General features: G+C 35.9%; 2 protein-coding genes across 4 annotated transcripts in view; one reads left to right on the forward strand and one right to left on the reverse strand.

Annotated features, from left to right (window-relative positions):
• Positions 1-13,135, reverse strand: part of LOC144445505 (heparan sulfate glucosamine 3-O-sulfotransferase 5-like) — a 133,983-nt gene extending 120,848 nt beyond the window's left edge. For 2 of the 3 annotated variants that reach the window (XR_013481909.1, XM_078135089.1), the window contains exon 1: positions 12,996-13,135. The gene's annotated coding sequence lies outside the window, so the exon portion shown is untranslated. The remainder of the gene's footprint in view (positions 1-12,995) is intronic. The other variant, XM_078135091.1, reaches the window with a different exon arrangement.
• A 335-nt stretch (positions 13,136-13,470) lies between these two features.
• Positions 13,471-23,784, forward strand: LOC144445648 (small ribosomal subunit protein eS12-like). Its single transcript, XM_078135272.1, has 6 exons — positions 13,471-13,515; positions 13,646-13,681; positions 14,804-14,935; positions 16,891-16,993; positions 19,333-19,434; positions 23,573-23,784. Exons 2-6 carry the CDS (start codon positions 13,665-13,667, stop codon positions 23,633-23,635), a joined length of 417 nt encoding a protein of 138 aa, XP_077991398.1. The 5' UTR covers positions 13,471-13,515; positions 13,646-13,664; the 3' UTR covers positions 23,636-23,784.
• Positions 23,785-24,397: the final 613 nt, after the last annotated feature.

Consider the following 24,397-nt stretch of genomic DNA (forward strand, 5'->3'; position numbering starts at 1 on the left):
ACTTTACTATGTGCACTGAATCTCTAACTTTTATAAGTTGAAAGGATAATGTTACATGATGTTGTCAGGAATGATACACAGTGAAAGTCTTTCTGACTAGAGTACAGGTAAATGGACATATACAAGCTGTACTGCCTGATTCATAAATGTACCAGTGGCAGTGCAGATTAACTGTAGAACCAAAAGTTAAATTATAGAATTTACTACAATGTATACAAGACTCTTTTGTAAATCAAACCAGAATAAACTTCTCAGTTTCGAGTACATTGTAGACCAGTTATCTCCCTGGACTTTGGGTCAAGCATATCAGAAAATCTGCATATATTTGCATACAATTAGCATAAAACACGCTATCAATGATTCTCTTACTCTCGTTATTAAATTAATGTTTATCTGCATGTCACACTTTATTTACAATTAAAGTTTACTCTGAAAGTACAGCCAGAAATGTCTACACATCACATCCTAGTAAGTACATTTTCCATTTTCTTTTTCAAAATTTTATCCCCTTATAAGTTTACTCTGAAAGTACAAGCACAAATGTCTACACATCTCATCCTAATAAGTTCATTTTCCAATTTTTTCAAAATTTTACCCCCTTATGATAAGTTTACTCTGAAAGTACAACCAGAAATGTCTACACATCACATCCTAGTAAGTACATTTTCCATTTTCTTTTTCAAAATTTACTCTAAAAATGTTGACTCATTATATCCTAATAAGTATATTTTCCTTTTTCCTTTTCAAAACTCTAGCCTCTTACAATAAGTTTACTCAAAAAGTACAAACACAAATGTCTACTTTAAAGCACTTTATATACATGTATAAGAACCTGATAGGAATTATTAGTAGTAGAAACATTTCCTATAAAAACAAATCAGGCCCGTATGAATAAAAGCTATAAAAACCTCAATTAAATATTGAATAAACTCTTACAATATAATTGCTTTTACTCAACTTTTCTTATAAAAAATTTATGATAACATCAACTTATGACCACAAATCAAAATGGAACTCAAATTTACCAGATTAATGTGACTGTAGCTGAGATGCATAGCCTTTGTTAAAATTCGGCTGACAAAGTTTGTCTCTAAAGGCCCATAATTTCTGATATAACCCAACATTTCAAATACATGTTTGACAGATATTTCATTTGTGGGGTCTGTGTCTCAATTACAACTGGTGCCAGTCTTGTTTATGCTTGTATAGAAGACTAGGGCTATTCTACCCACTATGGAATCAAATTAAATGACACATTACCCTCACTTGTCAGAACTACTGATGATGACTAGCCCTTATTACTATACATAGACCAGTCATACCAACCTTCACAGAATTGATAAATTAACAGTTTTCAGTGTTTTAGCCAAGGTCTGGTAACCTTGGTAACAGAAGAAGGAAATGTGATAAAATTGTCCATACCATGTTACATGAGGGTTTAACATGGGATAACAAATAATGACGACAATGACAGGTTTAAAGGATGCAAATATTCATGGAACAAAACATTTAAAGGGTCAACCACTAAAATTTTGGTAGAACATATTGAAATCTACGTTACATATGATCATGGAAGGTGGGAAACTGTGACAAAAGGGCATGATATACCAGGAATGCACAACATTATTGAAAGCAGGACACTGGCCATCAATACCAGGGCGTTGCACCCTGCTAAAACCAGTCCTGGAGAACACTGACCATGTACCAGTGTGCCCTCTCATGATAGCCAAATTTTGTCGCTGTGTGTCAAAATGATAAAAACTGGGATTTCTTGTGAGTCACCACATAGAAATAGGAGAACACCAAATTTTGGTGCGTCAGTGGCACGTCAAATTGGCTAAGAAGGCACACTGCCATGTACCATAATTTTGTAGAGAAGCCTGGTATAAAATAACTGGGCAAGTCAGGCAGATTTTACCTGCTTACCACCCTTAACAAAAATACTGGTTTTACCTGGTTTTGGTTTTTGAGTTCTGATACTGTATTAAAGTTGATTTGTTTTATTCCACTGTTGAATTGTTATAAAGGTGATTCGTTTGACATGCTTTTTTTTTATTAATGGTTTTGTCACATTGATCTTTTAAACTGGTTTTGAGTTTTGTCAAGTCAATTTATTGAGTTACAAATGTAGATCATATTACACTATGGTTATCAGGTTAACTTGGTTTTTTTTTCTTTTTTTTCCATTTTGCTGTTTGTCATTTTTGTGAGGTGGATTTTTAAAGCCAGTTTTTACCTTTGTCAAGATATATAAATGGTTTATTTACCCAAATGTATAAATGATTACAAATTAATGGTAACAGAAAACAAAAGAGCAAAGGGTAAATGGGGAGTCCAGAAATAGTTTACACCTAGGCAAGCCTGACCCCCCCCCCCCCCCCGCACCACACACACATACACACACACACACACACACACACACACACACACACACACACACACACACACACACACACATTATTGTTCACTACAAATGATAACAATAAATGGGGTCAGCCATCAAGGGGACTGAAATATATACATAACTGGGAGATGATTTGTTTGACTCCAGTTTTGTCTTTTTGTGAAGGCCTTCAAACAGCGAGCTCAGCAAATATTAAATAAAGAACCAAATTTGGAAGGGGAGGGGGTTCTACTTTTAAAAAATAATTTTTAGGTGAACTGAAAAATAATGAATCTAATGTTGTATTCTTGAAGTAAAAGAGTAAGTCGTCCATATCTGTTCCATCTCCTAAATAATTTAGTTGAAACAAAGCAGTTATCCTCAAGTTATAAGAAATGTTAAAATTTGCAACAACAGTTCCAATATGGCTGCCACAGTACCAGAGTGTGACCTCAATGAGTTGTTGATGGTCACCCACAGTGTTCACTGGAGGTCAAGTGGCTTAAAGTAAACTAACATTATCCTAAGATTACCCATGGATGGTGCTATCAGTCACTGTTATGTACACACTAAAATATGAAAATAATTACACTTTAACACCTTATGCATACATGTTTATTTTGTTCACCTGACTGATGACAGCATGGCCTCCACTACAAAGAAACATTTCCTTTGGCGGAGTTTTTGTTGAGGTCAGTAGGAACATGTAGATAAATCTATTCAAAGTTGAAGTTCTCACTCACTCATTCAACCAACACTCTGTAGCCATGTTTTTTCTTCTTCTGTTACGTATATGTTACATGGATGATGCATGTAGGTAAAATCTACCCGATTTCCCTAGTTTTTGCTAGAGTTGCATTCCCTCCAATATTATTAATTTTAAATAAGGTAACATGCATATACATGGTCCTTTGCAAGATTTACCATCTTTCCCCTTCTCTGTTACCACGGTTACCCACCAAACTATGAAACAAGAGGGTACTGAGTACAACAAATGTACATGTATGAAATCTATGCAAGTTTTATCATCTTCCCCCTCTCTGTTACCAGGAACCCCATCAAAATATGAAACTACAGTACCGAGTACATGTATGAAATCTATGCTTGGTGCCATCCTCTGTTATCAGGGTTATACCCATCAAAATTATGGTAGAAGGTATGAAAATCTATGTAACATATGTGCATTTATAGATGTTCCTTCTCTAGTACCATGTTCCAAACCTTTGCAAAAAACCTGGCTTAGAATACTCACTTTGACTCCAATTTTGAAATTTCATTTATTCGTGATTAAAACTTTGGATCTGTGGGACCAAAAATCCCAAATTCATTTGTTCAATGTGTTCATTCTCAAACAAAGACATTACTCAATTTTTTGTGGGATCATGCAGACAACCGACTACATGTGCCTAATTGGAGCTGAATTTTGAATAGAAGCCATGACCCACATTTTACAAAATCCTCCAAGGAACACTTAAAATTTTAGTTTTATCCCATAGCATTCATCATGGAAAATGGGGTCGCCAATTATTTCCAGTCGCTAGAGCTGGAAGTTCAAAGAACAACTGTTATCTGCATGTAATTTAAGTTAGAACCAAAACAAGGAATTTTGTAATAACAGTGTTGCAATTAAAGCTGTATAAATCCATTAATGCATACGTAATAAAACTTAATGACACCTTAATGTATATTTGATTACGTGGATCTATGCTGCCAACAAATCTCATGAGTGAAATGACAAATTCACAGTAAATACAATTTTCCAAGCATCATTTGCTAGTATCATGGTTGGGTATTCAATTGTACAGGAGACACAAAACATCAATCATACTGGAACATTCCAAACATGTCATATTCTGATATTCTGTTTTTTAATTAAATTGCCACGCTGCCTACATGTACAACAACATTCAACCTTATTTTAATCAATGTTTTTGGTTGTCATATTCTCTCTTTGCCTGTCATAATATGACAGAACAAATGTACATCTGCATGCAATGGGAAATGTTCCTGAAAACTTCCTATACATGTGAATCACTACTCCACTCCCCCCCACCCACCCACCCACCCACCCACCACCACCAAACCCCCACCCCCACCCCATCAACCTCCAAATATTGCAAATTCAGGAGCTCCCTCAATAAGGCACACATGCATGAAATACCCCTCCACAATGATAACAATCCTGTGTTAATTGGGTGTGGTTTCACTTTTAGACTATACAAGTCTGACGCCATGTTCTCAGTATAAAATGACATGTAGTTACATCGACTTCCACAACAACTGAGCCCATCATAGATGTATGCAAATTAATATTATCATCTTCAAGCTATCCTAGAATAACACCTACCATAGTACCATACACATACATGTACAAATAGCCTGGGGAGACAACCCTAGTAAAAACACAGTATCTCATTTCTAAGAAAACCGTGGGTTAAAGATGTACAATATTGAGTAGAGGAAGAACACTTGTGTTAGATGGCAATGGCTATGGAGGAGATGCATCATATATTATATAACACCTGTAAATTGTAATGTACCTACTTGGTATGAATCGTGACTATGTCTTGAAATCCTACAATGGCGGTTTGTCACTTCGTGTACACATCACATCACAGCCATTAAACCTCCTAGGCAAGTCTGAGTGCTGAAGAGCACTTTCTTTCATCTCAAAAAAAGTGTTGTGTTTTTCTACACCTATTCCCATTTCCCGCAGTTCAAAAAAATCTCAGTTCTTTTCAAGCAATACAATCAAGTCGCCATTGGCATGGAATACTGAGGAACAATGGAAAGCGAAAGACTGGGTAGACTTTTCATATTCCTGGTCGTTGCCTGGAGGGGTTTTTACTCATTCTGATATTCAATTGCATTTCATAAACACAGAGATAAAAGAATACCTTTGTGTGTACAGCTGTACAATGATTTTCTTCAGATAGGGAGAAAGGTGCTGATAACGAAAATAGCTACACAACTGACTTCTGTACCATCAAATTTTAACATTGAACCACTCTACAAATGTACTATACACATATAAAATTCTGTGTTTTGGCTAAGGGCTGAGAACCCTGGTAACACGAACGAGCAAATCTGGTACTACTGGCAGAGTTTCCAATACATGTACAATATATACCATAATGTTGGTGGAAACCCCACATTTGACAGGGATACAAATTTAGACTTACCCACTTACATAATACTGTCCTTAACAAACACACTTTAAAAAGCATGTACATGTATACAACCACATATTACATGTAAATTTATAGTTATACATGCAGTATACATACTACTGTACTGTACATTTTCAGCATCTTCGAGGACATCACATTTCTCCTCAGACTAGAAAATATGTATGTTAAAACTCTATTATAGAAAGACCTAATTATGACGCAGGAAAATGAATGTTCACGCCTGTAATGCAAAATATACCGCAAGTCAAAATAATAACATATTTTCCAGTACAAAACTTTGTGAATTTACAGTCTCCAAAACTTCAACTGGTTTGTGAAGACTAAATTCTGTGCCTTATTGAGTCTAGAAAAAAAGTATCCAATGTGGCTATAGAGACTTGTATTCAAAACACTGTGTAGATTTTGATTTAAATTTTGGGTTTTGTAGTCAAATTTCTCCATGTGAATTGTTTCAGCTACAATTTCCCATTGATTTCTATTGGTCTAACAAGCTACATGTACCACCTTAGTTTAATTTGGTAGTCTAGACACAATATCTGGGAGTCTATACGCCCTTGACTACTACTAAATTCAAGCCCTGACTGTAGAATAAGCGAGTCGTTTTTATTTTTTTTAAATTGAAAAAATTTGCATATAAATATTACATGTACATCATGTATATGTACAGACTGGCATTTTCAGTAGCATACATGTAGAAAGTCTGTGGGTACACACACTGAGGCTTTAACACTCTGGAATTTGTAACAAGTACATTTGGATTTTACGACATACCAATTAGGCAGAGTAACTAAAAGGCCCTCACTTTTATGTGTATATATGTATACACAGCATTGCTATTGTGTTCAGTAAATACATATGTAAGACATGAAATTCACACTGTGACATCAAAGAATTACAGTGACTACATGACTAAGAAACATAAGTAGATTTTACATGCTTGCTACCCATCATAAAAACAGTTACTTTGGAAAAATGGTAAAATGGCTCAGGTAGATTTTATCTACTTACTATTCATGGCAAAAACATGTGTAGAGAACCCTTATAGGACAGGGGGAACTCAGGTAGATTTTTACCAAGTCGATACCATTAGGCATAGAAAAAGAAAAAATTGTGTGGTTCCGATTACATTCAATTTTAGAATAGGTGAGGTAGGTAGATTTTTTATTTTATTTTATTCATTTTTTCATATGTGAGTGTCTAGATCAGGTAGTTATGTTTTCCTTTATTTTCCATATGGTCTCTGTGTTATTGGTTTCTTTCCGTCAGATCTACAGCCATTACAGATTGGGTCTCTGTGTTATTGGTTTCTTCCCATCAGATCTACAGCCATTACAGATTGGGTCTATGTGTTATTGGTTTCTTCCCATCAGATGTACAGCCATTACAGATTGGGTCTCTGTGTTATTGGTTTCTTTCCATCAGATCTACAGCCATTTCAGATTGGGTCTCTGTGTTATTGGTTTCTTCTCATCAGATGTACAGCAATTACAGATTGGAAGAGCAGTTTTATATTGTCTTTTTAAGTTGATGTCAATTTCCGCATCCACTATTTCTTGCGAGACTTTATGACTTCATTTTTTTTCTTGACTACGTAAAAAAGTCAGCGTGAAAAACTAGGTGGGGGTCGGGTAACCAGAACCAAGCAACTTTTTATAAGGCTTTAACAAAATCAGTTACAGAATCCTGATAAAAGAACTGAGGAATTTAGGTAAATTTGCACCTACATTTTTGTACCTGTCACCCTAATAAAAAACGTTGGCTGGGAAACAATGAAAGGACTTCAGAACTGAGGCAGATCTTCCTTTGCTATCCTTGAGAAAAAAAATAGTGAATGGTATAGCAAAATCTACAACCATTTAGGTTAAGTCATGTGACAGTAATCTGTATGATCAAATGAAAACTGTGACATTCTTTGAATGATTCAATGACATACTTAACATGACAGTGGATTAACCCCTACTGGTATACATGTACCTTGCACTTTCTCCCACCAAAAATGTCAAATATTTTTGGGTTTTTCTAATGTTTTTCTTTTTGGTTTTTTATTACATTTTGTCATATTTGATATTGCTGAATACATATTTTGATTATAAAATATACATGAAGTGTGAAAGTCTACATCAAAACAATTACTTTTACAGGGAAAAATGTTAGTTTTCGGTAAATAACCAAAATATACAAAATATAGCTGTATCCCTCAGTGTTTTCTCTGGACTCCCTCCTACAGAGATTGTTACATACATGTACATGTAAAAATGCATATCAAATCAGGTACATTTGTAAGATAATATATATACTACATTGGTCAAGTATGTATAATGTGACTACCCAGATTTTTACTGGCATTCAATAAAATAATTTTGCTATAAAAATAAAGATATAAAATGTATGCATTAGTAACTTTTTAGTAAGTTTTACCAGTCTTTCTCCATACATGTAGGTTACCAAATTTTTCAAAACATTATCAAACATACTGAAAACATACAGGGAGCTTTTGTGTAATTTTTACCATGTCTCCTCCTCTCTCAGTGTTACACTTATTTTGAAAAACTTAGAAATATAATAGGAAGTCAGCTATACGGTTAGTGCCAAATTCCTCCCATGGTACATGTAGCTCAGGGCTACAACAGGATCAGGTACTGAACGCAGAAAACTGGAAAAACAAAATCAATCACGCATGTCCAATTCCTTGAGTTATTTACCATACCAGAAAACCCCTGGCCCTGAAATTGAATTAATGGCAATGTCACTCACTGGAGTACACTCTTATTGGTTTTAGAGTACTGAACACATAATGTGTCTCTATCAACGCCTACAGTAGAAAACAAAACTTGGGTAACCAGGCTGTCACTTCGTGTTTATAAGCTAATCCTGAAAACAACAGCCAAACCCAGCTGAGACCGTCATCAAAAGTTCAACACATTTCTTAGTTAATAAGAACCCTCTAGAGTAACTCCACCTGAGACCGTCCTCACTTTACAGACACTACAAGCACTAAAGATGTTCTTATTTCGTTCTGCATCTGTTACTGACTTGTCCCCCTCAAGAGTATTCCACTGTCATCTTTAATGACACTGCAACATCATTTTTGCATTTACATATTCTCCAATATATACACACCACCCTTGATAACAAATTGAATGGATAACATGTCGTTTACAAACACAGTAATTACTTCATTTGTGGGAGATTTTTTGATAACTTGATATACAATACAATACGACTGCAATCTGTTACATAGATTGAAATGCTTGCTAAGATATGGGGGTCAAAGGTTAGCAACATGACCCCTTGCACATATAAATATATCTGACTACTTCATTGCCTCAGTACTTCTTCACCATTCTATCAAGTTAGCATAGATAGTGTCAAGTTGTGTGGGTATTTTGACTATCATTTCCCTACATATAGAGATGTGGGGGGATAGTGGTCAAAATCTCTACTTGACTTGACTCATGGAGTGGTACTTCCATGCTTGACTCTGTGGCACTTCTTTCATGTCTCTCTCTGAAACTTGAAAGTCTTGAAAGGAAGTGACCAATCCTTATACACTGTACACTGCAAATAACTAGTGATGACGGGGCTTTTCATTCTCTAATTAAGCCATATCCTGACCACTGAAAGACTATTATTGGTAAACATTACATCAACACCTTCGGTCTAGACTATGCATCTATAAACCCTCCACCCTCCACCCTCCCTGGAGGGCTTGGTCTATGGTCTATGTATGAAGTAGTCACGAAACTTGTCTTGGCGATACTATCTCAAACAGCTTTCCATCCATGCCAGTGATCTTGGTGTTGTGTGTGGAGTGCTTCTTGAGATAGTAACACCAAAACATTCATGGAGGTACGGTATACATTATGTATGTGGTTAGATTTTTGAACAGCGTGCAACAAGATCAAGTTCTGCCAATCTTGAGAGTAGTCCTAGTTACTAATTAATATTCACCCTAATTTGCATAATTAATATTCATGACTAAATTAATGATACAATCAAAGTACATCATAATATTCACATACAAGTACTACATGGTTAAACAAAAAATTAAAGGCCAGTTTAGGATTCACTCCAGACCACAATATTAACACTAGTAAGAAACTCAACTCTAAACTCTATCTTTACAAATTGATTTTTTTCAATCAGTGTTTTCATTGTGTGTTCTTAAGAAAGCTAAAATTATTCCAAACTAAATGTCCACAGACGGTGTAGACTTTCAAAACACTATGAACAAGTTTGTGTATATCTACACGCACGTCAAAATATCCAAAATCTCAAGAAACCTTAGACTTACTTGTACATATACTATACTACTGAGGATGCCAAAAACTTCCAACAGATTAAAACAAAATAAATTTCTTTTTTATAGCGTGCTGTGTGGTGCTCCATGTCATCAATAATCACAGCAGCTTTTCCATGCCCACATACATCTAGAGCGAATATATCCTATGTCACTACATTTCACCATTTTAAAGCCATAACGTAATGGCTAAAATATTCACAGAAAGTGGCCAAAATTTTTTGAGATTGGCTAATTCAGTGGCTAAATGTTTTAATTCGCTAGTGGGAGCCCTGGAAGTCATTGCTGCCATTTTGGAAAATACATGCTTTCACCAACCGTCACTGTTGCTAGTACTTTACAAAGTGTTTTCAAACTAATAATCAGACATAACATCCCCGCTTTATCCAAAGATATATTAGTCTGTTATACTCTTTTGACAACATTGAAGAAATACACATATAGAAAGTCTATTCACACATTGCTTTACATGCAGGCATCAATGTATACATCAGTTCACATTTCATCTTTGTAAATAGTGGTAGTACTAGTCGAGTATTTGTCATTATTGTAATTAATGGTCATCTACATTGTTTTGATTTTTATTGCTCATTGTCTTTTAAGTCAATCAATGCATGGGCAGAAAACTACTTAGGTGATAATGATGGAAACCCACGGGGCCGGGGAGGTATAAAAAAAGTGCTAGTATTCTGGTAAGCAACCTCTGCATGGCGGTCAATAGTTTCAAGTCCAGTCTGACATAGGCATAATCTTGTTGACAGTCAGTGGAGTGATAGAAAGGTTTAGAAAACAACCACACAAAGTTACTACATTTGCAATACCCAGCCTGGCTCAAATCCATAACACTAACAGTTGTCCAAGCCACATACATTTTGTAGCCTACTAAACATTGTATCTATCGAATTGATACGGTTGTAGTCAGTTTTGACCAATGGAAATCAGTAGAAAACTGTAGCTGTAGCTGAAACAGTTTACCTGGCCAAATCTGACTACCTAGCCAGACTGAATGATAGTCATCTTCAGTATATTTTAACTGCATTGCGACATGATGGGCACAAAGTCAATGAAACACATACATATTTCAGGAAGACGCTGAGCTCAGAAGGAGGATGGAGAGAGAAATTAAACCATCAGGAGTCTTCTTGTTTGCCTACTTACTGTGAAACCAATCACAGCATTGTGTCAGTGAATCATCAAGATGATTTAAAGGGTCTTGAAGTCAATAAAATGACATTCATGAAGGTACTAAAATTTTAACTTGGATGAACACTCACTGATGTGAAACCAGTCAGACAAACTAACTCAATGCATGACTTTCTATTCTGATTATTCATTAACACGAAAGCTCCACTTTGGAAAATAGAGTCCAATGAATCTCACTCACACACCTTTTTTTCTTCCCTGATGTGACATCTGTGCAAATGGCATGTGAAAAAAGATGTGTATTCAGTAAATAAGTAAATTTTACCTGGGCATTTATATGGAAATCAAAGGTTTTAACAGAGTTATGCAATTTGGATTTCAAAGAACTCAATAGTCACAGAGGATGTATTCAATTTGTGTTTCAACTGTTTTCTATAGTATGCACTGCTCTTTTAACATTTCTGACACGCCAATAAAATGTTTTAGAAAAACTGACAAATGAGTAGAATACTAGCTTAATTACAACCAGACATAAAGGGAATCACAAACGCTATCTAAAAATCAGTTTTCATTCATTCGCTTCCCATTTTCACTAGAACACCATGTTTCAGTCCTTTGACAACTACTGTGATTCACAACGATAAATAATTCAAGAACTTTACATGATTTCCTGAATGAAGTTTATTAGGTTCCTTTAGGTTACCATGACTTTTGAAGGGTATACTACAAATAATATATAACATAATTCAATTTCAGGGATGTCAAACTTATGTGTCATAATCTTCAAAATTAATTGACAATATGAAATATTACAGAACTACAAGTAACAAATCTTTTACCTAGAAATGTAAGACAACATTGAATCACAGGAAAATGGCAATTTTTTTTTCTACAATATCACATCAAAGTAAGCAGAGGCAATCACTGTTGCAGTCAGTTTAAATAATTGATGACTGTGACAAAAGATATACATAAACTAAATCACGGATCTATTTGAAGAATGATGTGTATACATAGAATTTGTTTTGTATAAACATTAGTGTTGTGTCGCCAAAATATGTATACGTTATATGAATAGCAATTTTTTTTATTCAGTGTTAGAGATAACCTTAATTTGACATATACATATCTAATATGTCAAGCTACGTATTACATAATGTGCAATCATCCCTGACGCTTTGACAGGTTTAACATTCCAAATTACAATTTGCCTTCACGTTTTACTTTTCGAAATTTTCCACACTGCATATCATTGCCAATTTTGACGGATGTGGTCATAGGGATTTCACCAATAAGGACATTTCTTGGAAATTAACGAACGCAGTGATTTTCTACACGTTTTTTTTTTTAAGGAAGAGGAAATGGCCATTCAAACGCCAGAATAGTAATACGCATACTAGTACAGTAGCAGTACCACAGCAGAATTCATACTACTTACTAGTAACTTGTTTACATTCATACCACATACATAACTATCTAAATTTCCAGGTCTAAATAAAGTCTTCGCGATTCCGTTTTGTGACACTCTGGTATTGCAGTTATGATGAGCGTTGGTTTAATGGGCTATGCATGGGGGCGTTCAAACTTTTCTTTCAAGACGTTCAACTGAGTGCAGTGATCACTACATCACGAGCAAAAGCAAAATAGATACATGTAAGAAACCACGACTGTAAGAATCACACGCGACACACAACTGACGGTGTACGTAACAGCACCCACATGTAATACACATGCCGCGTGCGTTATTACAAGATATAACCACAGCGTACGATGCGGTATGTACGTGCAAAACCAAACGCATCAAATTTTGACAGGAGACGAGCAAAACAATGAATGGTTAACGTTTGAGAGTCGTCAAAGGCCATAGATCAGTGTCCAAGTACACAGTCATATACACAACTCCATTGACAGAAACTTTTATACAACAATGATGTCCGTTGTTGCCCCCATAACAAAGTGTCGTATTGTCCATACTCACGTTTAGTTGGTGTACCAGATGTATTAAATATCCATGACAATAGTGGATATAACGGTGTTCGGCAGCAGGTGTGAATTCCGCACAGTTCTACGAAAGTTACTACGACGTGCTTACGATCGCTACACGTACATACAGGCTGATCAATCCACCAATTTCAATATGGCGTTACAAAGCCACTTAGATAATTACTTCCAAATATGGCAAGTGATGAATATCTAATAAGGTTAAACCATGTTCAGACAGATATAGGGAGTTTGTAAGATCTCACCTTTCAGTGTAGAAGTCAATTAAATGTCATTCCACTACCTTTTCCGCACTTTGAAATACATTAGCGTCACGCTATATGTGGTCAAAATCAAACTAAGAGATTTAGTCGATTGCGTTAGAGTGTGCCTGTTGATTATAACACAATCTTCTGAGGCTCCCTTTCAGGAAATGTTAGCCAACTTCCGTTACCCATAATTCCCACGAGCGGCCATGTTGCTTTCTTTTCTAAATCGTGTTTATCTGGGTGATCAGTGTAAGTTTGGATGTTTTAGAAATCGATCATAATCCATGTCTAAACGAACCCAAAGAACCCCCTCCCTTTCGTAGAATATTCTACAATAATCAGAGAATAATATAGTGTTATTTTTTGTTTTGTTTTTCAGCGAGGACGTCCGCATCACCATGTCTGACGCGGAAGGGTAAGTGTAAACTCCATGTGTATGGCTTCATAGCGTGATATATTGAGCGACACACATGCATCGGAACACCTTGTGAAGAACTGTTCATTTTCTATTGCTTATCAGTAGTCATTAATGCTATTAAATCTAGAATTGTATCCTTTGGTGGTATTTCCAAGCTCTCATAAGCTTTAACTTGTACCCGTTAAGGTCAAGACGGCCGACGCCGGTTTAGTAATTTGTCTACGAAGTCGTCTGTGGTGATGATATAATGCTGATTGTTTTAGTGTGGCGCCAAATAATTTCTCATTTTGAGACGTCAGAGCAGGATCAGCATACTAACCAGGATAATCGTCTAGGGCATGTATATCTGTCAGCGTGATTTTAAGACTATCATGATTAATGCACTATGTCTGCTTTCTCCCAAATACAACAATTACCATTGCAAATACTTCTTAGGCATACAATCTGCCCCTAAAGACTAGTGTAACAGCATAGTGCCGATATGCAAAATGTGATCTGTATTTAAGAGGACCTGACAACTTACTGAACAGTGAAATCCCAGGTCCAATGTAAAAATTCCACCCCCAAAACCCTTCCCATATGGTTGTAAATTCTGGAAATTGTACCTCCTTTCTACACTGATGCTGTAATTTATTGATGGAAATAGAAGATAAGTTGTAATCCTCGGGGAGATGTCCATTTTCTAGTCGATTTGTGGGCAAAGAGAAATCTCCAGAGTTAATAAATGGCCATGTATATCCATTTAGTCTATTCTGAAGTTTACCATCCGTGTATCAAATTAAAGAGTGGTGTGCTTGAGATTCAAGTGCTGTACAGTAAACAAGAAAGACTAGTAGAATATCTGCATGAAACTGTACTAGACACTTTGGAAGTTATAATTGGTGTTGTAGAACAAAGTATTACAATGATGTGTGAATGTTTTTGTATATTCACCAAATCAGAGATGACACACCCACTTTTACACTGTGTTGCTGTCAGGGCTTTTTGATGAGCTATTTTCGGAAATTATTCTATTGATTTCCATTGCTCTTAATAGAATAGACCACCTTATAGGTTTGATAGTCTGTGTGCCTTAAACTACTGCTAATTTCAAGCACTGTATATTGTTCACCTCATCAGAGATGATACACCCGCCGTAGCTGCAGGTGGTCCTATGGACATCAACCAAGCACTGCAAGAAGTGTTGAAAACTGCTTTGATTCATGATGGGTTAGCTAGAGGTCTTCATGAAGCTGCCAAGGCCCTGGACAAGTAAGTAGTCAGTGTGATGGAAGAGTTTGTTCACACGTAGGTTACACTACATGGTTCTTGCAGCCTTCTAGAACATATCATTCACGCTAGGTGTTATACTGTATACCTTCCAATATCCTTGGAGAGGGTAACCTCCGTACTAGGTGGTTGCAGTGTACTTGTAGCTGTAGTGCACTTCTCTCAAACATGTTAGACTTGACTGATATGCATAAAGTCGCGGTTCACTTCAAGAAAGTCTCGGTGTCTTTGAATACAGGTTTTCAGAAAGTGAACTTTGACTTCTTGCTAATCGAAAATGTTTGTCAAGATATGAGACATAACAAGGCCATGCTGTGCTTTCACTAACGCCGTAAAAACTGCATATTACCAGATTCCACTGCGCTTTCACTAACTCCGTACAAGGTACCCAACTTATGTGATAATCTAGACATTCATAACTTCTGCTTGTAAAATAACCTACTTTGAGGATAGTGGTAAAAAAGGACATGGAAATCTTGGCTAAACTACCTACGTTCCTTTCCAAGAATTCTGCCAGAATATATTTGGCGATTACATAAATGTGAAGATGTGTAAATTTTGACAACAAGTCATAGTAATGATCACTTCATTCAGTAATTCAGATTCCCTGTCAAAAAAGTTCACTTGATATCTCTACTTCTCCCTACTCTACCTGAAGTCTTGAGGGACAGCTAACGTTATTTCAGAAATAGCAACTGACAATTTGAATTTTGTACACCATCCTTAGGACTCCAGGCTCGGTAAAGGCTTTACCAAGAAATAACTTTATAATTACATACGTCATTATATGCTGATTTATGCGAATTTTTGTGCACAATAGGTGTATTGGATCATGGCGCAATACTCAACTCATAGTCAACAGGACGGCAAGCGAAATTCAAAAAAAAAATTGGAATGTCACTTAGGATCGTTGAAATAACGTCAGCCGTCCCTCAAGACTATGGGTAGACTTACTTGTCCCTTGAGCAAAGAAGACTTTAGATCTAGATTATGTACTTACTTAGATTGATTATATATTTTGGAATGCTAGGGCAAATTTAAAGAGTTGAAGGTGCAGTAAGCTCAGGGAAAATGCAACCAATTAATCATTAGTCAAACTTTAGATTATCTGCTGAATACAGATCAGGTGTCTGTCAGAGTCAAAGTTTTGTCCACATCATAGTTTTATATCCTTGCAACATCAATGTTGTTTGGATGATGATTACATACGAGAACATGTGTAGAACAGTGGTCCACTTGTACAATAGTAACGCATCTGTTTTCAATTTAGGGGCAGAAAGGTTAGTTTAGGGATGGAAATGTCACTGGATGTATAACGTGGTTTGTACAGTGTATGTAATGCAATAACTGGGTACTTCTGCTTATGTCCCACTCGGCATGGTCTTGTGTCACTTACAGCTTGAATGATTGTTGAAAGATTCAGTACAGTACAAGTTGTAATAGAGTTCAACATTACAGAAAAAATGTATCACAGTTCTTGTAGGAATGAAAATAGTTGGCAACACATTGCACTCTTAGAAATGATGACATGTTGTTAATGTTTAGGGGAACCCTAGTAACAGAAGAAGCAAATCTGATACAACATGCAAAGATTTATGTACCTTTATTCCATAATTTTGTTGGGGAACCTGCTAGCTTGCAACCTGGGGAACCTGCTGGCTTGCAACCTGGGGAACCTGCTAGCTTGCAACCTGGGGAACTTGTGTAGATTTAATCCACTTCCCATCAAGAACACAAACACTGTTGGTACAGCATATAGAATACTTAAGTATGTATTCGTACCGACCTAGTTTTGTTTAATTGTAACAGGAATAAAACAAATTATATGACCAGGCTGTCAAATATAGAGTCTCCAGAGTATTACAGGGCATTTTATTTCAAATGTATCATATTTACTTAGAAAGCATCAACTCTTACGCTTTATATTCTCTCCACAGACGTCAAGCCCATATGTGTGTTCTGGCTAACAACTGTGATGAGCCTATGTACGTCAAGTTAGTGGAGGCTCTCTGTGCAGAACACGGCATTAATCTACTCAAGGTGAGTCATACCCTGTACTATGATGCAACAGTACTGGTGTCAATGAAATGTAACTCTAATGAAACAAGACCCTTCATCTAAAACTGATCAGAAAATGAATTGTACCAGCAATGAATTAAGACCTTGCATCGGATTTTCTAATTAGAATACCACCTGAAATTTATTAAATAATGGAAGTGATTAAACGAACACTCCACAGAGACTGGTTATCCAGTAAGAACAACTGGATTTACAGCATACTGACAATTATACCATGCACAAGCCAAGTTGTTGTCCTTGAACAGAAAATATGGGTTATATACCCTTATCACTCTACATCGCATCAACCTGCATCTACATCACCGGTTCTACGGTACTTGCATTATGAGTCAAAATGTTCCAAATCATTATTTTTTCTTATTTTTTGTGAATTATACAGGGGGGGGGGGGGGGGGGGGAGGGGGTTTAATAATTATGTTTCCTGGAAAATAGTCTTGACATCTTGTAACTAGTCATCTAGATGATTTGTGTTTTCCTTGGCTGAATGAAGACAAATATTTGGGGAATAATATCTAATTATAGGACTGTGTATAAAAACATGGATGTTACTCCCCAATAATTTTCTTCTTTGTTCAGCCTTGGAAAATATGAGTGACCTAAGGAGCCTTAATGACAAACCCTTAAGGTCACATGTATTTTCCAGCAGAAAAATATTGAATAATATAATTATAAAAGTCTGGAACAATAATAATGAGTTAGACCAGTTTGACTCGTATTTCAAGCACTGCACAGATCCAGTGTCATAGACACGAGTTGAGTGACATAAAACAACCAGGATATATAACCCATATCTTCTGTTCAAAGTCAATAACTTGGCTTGTGCATAGTATAAAAGCAAATATAGGACAGTGTGTCACTTCCATTCAAAACTATTACAAGGACCAAGCTTTATCTGACAACTAAATCAGACTGAAAGTCTTGTCATTGTATTTATCTGAGAATGACAAAATCAAAATGTTATTTCAGACTGAAAGACGGAAATTATTGGTACTTCTGTTCACCATTAGCTTAACACAACTAGTTGCGACAAGTAATTACAGGAATGTGCAGAACAACAATTCAAATCTTTCAATCTATTCACACCTCAGCCCAGGAACACTTACTACATTTCTTTTGTGAGTTATATATGTAATTGGGGTATAGCTCTGTCTCAGATGTGGATGACTAGTCTTGTGATTTCAGTTTTTGTTGTCATGGTTTCTTGTATGCTGTAGAGAGATGACTCACACCTGCCTTGATTTCCAATTCTTATGTAGAGGGAGATTAGGTGAATTTACATTTAATCAGCTCAGCGCAGTAACTGACCGTTCCTTCAGTCGACATTCTCCAGGATTTAGTCAAGATTTTATTATCAGAATTGCACACTAACCACACAACTCAGTGACTCTATAAGTTGACATTCTCCAGGTTTTAGCCAAGATTTTGTCATTAGAATTGCACACTAACCACACCACTCAGTGACTCTATAAGTTGACATTTTCCAGGTTTTAGCCAAGATTTTGTCATTAGAATTGCACACTAACCACACCACTCAGTGACTCTATAAGTTGACATTCTCCAGGTTTTAGCCAAGATTTTGTCATTAGAATTGCACACTAACCACACCACTCAGTGACTCTATAAGTTGACATTCTCCAGGTTTTAGCCAAGATTTTGTCATTAGAATTGCACACTAACCACACCACTCAGTGACTCTATAAGTTGACATTCTCCAGGTTTTAGCCAAGAATTTGTCATTAGAATTGCACACTAACCACACAACTCGGTGACTCTATAAGTTGACATTCTCCAGGTTTTAGCCAAGATTTTGTCATTAGAATTGCACACTAACCACACCACTCAGTGACTCTATAAGTTGACATTCTCCAGGTTTTAGCCAAGATTTTGTCATTAGAATTGCACACTAACCACACCACTCAGTGACTCTATAAGTTGACATTCTCCAGGTTTTAGTCAAGATTTTGTCATTAGAATTGCACACTAACCACACCACTCAGTGACTCTATAAGTTGACATTCTCCAGGTTTTAGCCAAGATTTTGTCATTAGAATTGCACACTAACCACACAACTCGGTGACTCTATAAGTTGACATTCTCAATGATTTAGCCACACATTACAGATAGTGCAGCTTGAATATGGCAAATGTTTGGCGATGCAAACCACTTCAAGCACATTGGTGTCCCAACCAAGGTGTTTTCTTCCCTGATTGTTACATTAAAAAGTGCCAGGTATATCCCAATCTAAGTTCATGAGATGTTTGTAATTAGAACTAAAATGAACAAATTTGTGTGTGATTCAGGTTGATGACAACAAGAAACTTGGAGAGTGGGCAGGTCTGTGTAAAATAGACAGAGAAGGCAAAGCAAGGAAGGTGGTAGCATGCAGCTGTGTTGTTGTTAAGGTAAGTTTGGTTGGGTGGGAGTTGCAGTAGTGTAACTCTCGGAAAAAGAAATCTATAAAAAAAAATCTTGTAGTGTCATGATCAGGTGTTATGACCAATGTCATTAAAAATGAAATGGTATGGTTCATGGATGACATTAAAGTGTTTGTAAAAGGAACTATTCCCCTATCCAGAGAAAAAAAATTGAGAGGAAAAGGTAGATTTGACTGCATATATTCACACACCTAGGGAGTTGGGTTAGGATTAGACCCCCTGGCATACTCCCGATTTGTATTGCAGAAAAAAACACACCAAATGGCCACTTCCTACATTTCTCTAACTAACCTACATCATCTTGAAATCAATGTACTTTGTCAGGAGTTGACTATCACTAAGTTTGTATGTATGGCCTTACAAAATACACAGGGTCACACACATTGGCAACCTTCTTTACCTCCAAGACTGAAAGCGTCACAAGAAGTTCACATCATTGTCCTCTTTCTCTAGTTCTCTGCCTAACATATTTGATGTAATCTATCCTGTAGTCCTAGATCAATGCACTGAACAAATACCAAGATTAAATGGTTCACTGCATATTGGCACTAAGCTTTGTAAATTTCATAGTTCACATAGCTAAGTGTATAACTCAAGCCTTCAGCAGACTTGCCACAACAATACACACAGAGACGAGGTCAGGCCGCAGTACAGCTCATTAAAAAGTGACATTAATCGTTGGGCTTGTACAGGTAGATTGAAGAGAGTTAATTTATGTTTACATATCTCTAAATACTAATGCCCTGAAGGAGATTATGTATGGTGAATTAGATAAAGCAAACTAATTTGTACATTCGGCCAGTGATCTCTCTAACTCCAGTCACTTCACTCTATGAATACTAATAAGGTGGCACCTGTAATAACTTGCTATGAATGCCATTGTCAGGTACCTAGAGCTGTGGTCAAGTTGTACTGTTTTACTTGGGTTTGAAACAAATACAAGAAACGTGAAATTTGGGGGAAAGTTTATTTAAACTTCTCGGCTGTCCTAGCTTATTTTGAGGGTGAGGGGTTATTTGATGTGGAGAATTAGTATTTAGTTTATCTGTACATCAATTTGTGTTTTTGTTAACATTTAGCACCCTAGGTATAGAAAGGAACTAAGTAGGGGGATTAGGAAGGTGGGAGGGGATGGATGATGTATCAACTTCTGTTTTTGTCAAGGTTTAGTAGCACACCAGAAATAGAGGGGGAGATGTTCATACATTCATGGCTTTTTAAACCATGTACCATGATTTTTTATCAGAAACCCCATGAAAACCTTGGAAGCAGAGTAGATTTTATGTCCTTGCCTCTCTCAACCAAAAACACTGGGTGGAGTAAGGAAATGTAAAATTGAGAGAGATTTCATAACACTGACCTGTATGTATCTTTGATCAGATTTATTGTCACTAAAAAATATTACAATATTTCTCAGATCTTGATTCATCTTGTGTCCTGTGTAATTGGTACATTTGACCCAGTTGTCTAAAGTCAAGAAAATGACAATTTAAATTTTCATTTTAAATGCAAATTCGAAGTTACATTTATATGCAAATTGCTGACTTTGGTAACATAGGTTGTAAGAATAAAACAGTCAGTGGTCAACCTCGAATGAGAAGACATATCACTGCAGAATTTTAATGTCAAATACATGCTCAACTGATACTATGGAAATGAATAACAAAGACATACATGTACTGGAAATATTGCAGTTGCCAGTCAGCCACAGAAGAGTTCATTAGATAGATAATCATGATGTGTGACTGATTAGATTAAATTTCAAATGCATGTTCAACTAAATTTTATAAAATTGAATTACTACATTTTTTGAGACAGTCTTGTTAGTAGTCTAGAAAGTGCTCTTTCTAGTCAGAGACAGATGAACTATGCAGATTTAAATGATCTTGGAGTCATCAATCAAATTTTAATCTCAAATACACATTCAACTTGTTTATATGAAAATGAATTGCTGGATGACGAAGATGACATTAACATCTGGGAAAGACATGTCGTTGCCAATCAAACAGCAAGGAGCTAGTCAGATGAACTTGGGAAGTCATCGATCAATATCTTCTAGTTCTGAAATCTCAAACAGGTTGTAATAAGCAGTGATAAGACAACCCCAGATGTAATTGACAACTTGATAGATGTGTTCTGGCAGTGATTTAATAATATTAGCCGATCAATGTCAAGCAACGTTTGACATTTCATTGCATTGATTTTCAATAGCTGTCACAATAAGTTGACCTATTCTAACGAAAACCAACACCTGTTAGTGTCCGATGTCACTGAAACATGACACCTGCCTAATAACAACTCAAAAAGCCCCCACTTTTCTTGAAATTACCAAAAGAAATTTACATAACTACACAGTGCAAATGTTAACAAGTTGTCAACCACAGACATTTTGTGATTTTTTTTCAAGTGTTTTGCGTACATAATTGCATTTGTTACTTCCATCGGATTGATTTCATTAGTTCTGACGTACGACATTCAAAATCCGAATTAAATCGTAGAAATTTCATTTACGTTGACTTTTTATCCTTTTCTATGTTTGGGATCACGGCAATTGATTGGATGCTTCCATTTCAGTTTTCATTTATTTGGACTTATCTCCTCTTGTTTCTCAATTTAGGATTACTACATTTGTGCAACTTCAATTACCAAAACTGTATTTATTTTCGTTTCATCTTGTTCTCAATTTTAAGATTATGGTGATTTGTGTCACTTCCATAAGACAAATTAGACAAAGTTTGACATCGTGTTGTGTATTTTAAATTCATTTCTTTCTCAATTTAAGATTACTACAAAAGATGTAAATTCCATAACATTGATTCAATTGATTCCAGCACCGTTTCATTTACTCTAACGTAATCCATTCCCTATTGATGTGTATATCAGTTATTTTGACTTTGTGTGCGCCATCAAAATTTATTGCCGTACATTCCATAGCATTGATTTCATTTATTCCGACTTTTTTTGTGTGTTTATTTGGCAGTTGATTCGTCATCCTGACATCTATTTTTGGCCTGATCTGATTAATTTACAAATTCCATCACCGATGTAAATTCGATAACGTTGATTTTGTTTATTCCAATTTTGTGTTCTTTATTTTGACATACATCATTCTTCATTCAAAAATCACTTTCAACTTCATCTCATTATTGTTGTAAAAATTCCATCACTTCAAATTTTGTTTATTCAACCTCGCGTTGTTTGTGACTTTTGTCACCCATACAGTCTAGGATTTTGACTTTATGTTGCCAATATGAGGTTATAGTCATTGATGTCAATTCCATTACTTTCATATCATTTATTTCTGACTTCACATCTTTCATTTTGACGAATCTTGACCATACAGACGAGAATTGTGACAAATCTCATCAATTTGACATGATCAAAGACATGAATTCCATAACGTCATATATTTTCATTTCCAACTTCATTGATGTCTTTCATTTTGACAAATCTCATCCATACAGACGAGTATTTGACTTGATCTCATTAGATTATGGTTATTGCTTTTAAATTCCGCTACGTTGATTTTTCGTTAAATCCAACTACATGTTGTACTTTTTGACGCTTCTCATCATTACTGACATAGATTTTGACTTCAAATTTGTTCTCATTTTGAGATTATAGTCATTACAATTTCAATAACGTTGATTTCATTTATTCTGACTTCATAATGTTCATTGACATAATACTATGGCAATCAAGGTCTCACTTTACCAAGATACACACATAGTAAACGGTTGTTGCACTGTAAGATCACAGATATCAGCAGAAATGCCACCCTACTTTAAGTGCAGTAAAAACAAAGTCCATTCCATAGCTTATATCAACATGTCACAACAATAGATTTACTTTGTGTCTATCTTGGTAAACTGAGACCTTGACTGCCAGAGTAGTATCATTACACTTTATAAAACCAACGGCCATTCAATACATAAACTTATATCAACATGTCACAATAGTTTTACTTTGTGTCTATCTTGGTAAACTGAGACCTTGATTGCCAGAATTGTATGTCATCCACCCAAAGTAGGAGTTTCATTAGATTTGACTTTACATCATTGTTTATTCAAGATTACTGATTTCATTTCTTGTGACTTAATTTCAGGATTACGGTAAAGAAAGCCAAGCTCTGGATATACTACATGAATATTTCAAGTCCAAGAGATAAACTTAAGATGAAATGAAGACAGTGACAAACAGAAAGATCGTGTGTAGAGAATAACTTGACATCCTGGAATTCTATATTTTTAAAAGTATAATCTGAAATGTATCACTCTGTGATGACTTTGTCACTGCAATAAAAACATTGAACGGAAATAGTACTTTGTCTGTAGCATGGCTGAAATTGGGTTCAGAAGAAGTGTGGGCATGGAGAATGTGTGTGTGAAAATGACCCTCAAACACTGCTGGGTCAATTTCATTGATATTTGGTAGGGTATTGTGAGTGTGTGTAGTTGGGGAAATAATTTAAATCAAAGTGTCGGCATAGATTAGTCTGTAAGGTACGCCTTGACAGGGTGCCCTCACACATCTGTAAACCCTTTCCACAGGAGGGCAGAATTTCTTGCAGTGTAGGCATTGATTTGCAAGATGGATATATAAATTAGCCATGTGACGAAAGATTGGGGCCAAGTACACAGGCAGTGGTGTAGACTAGCATCAGAAACTTATTAAAAAGAACAAAAATTAATGAATTTCTAATGCTAAAATGATTTATGAAGTTAACTTTTTTTGCTGGACTGGGGCAAAGACATAACAGCACACCTACATTGTTCAGTGAACTTGCCTGTGTGGAGTGGTCAGATTACATAACTACCAGTAAACTCTGGTAAGAGTACCGTACAATGGTAACACCTTGAAACTGGTGGGTTGGTCAATTAAGCATATTTCAAAATGTTTTTTTTTTACTAAAAGCACGAGTCCATGTTGG

The sequence above is a fragment of the Glandiceps talaboti genome, chromosome 14 (genome assembly GCF_964340395.1).
Source record: "Glandiceps talaboti chromosome 14, keGlaTala1.1, whole genome shotgun sequence".
NCBI lineage: Eukaryota > Metazoa > Hemichordata > Enteropneusta > Spengelidae > Glandiceps > Glandiceps talaboti.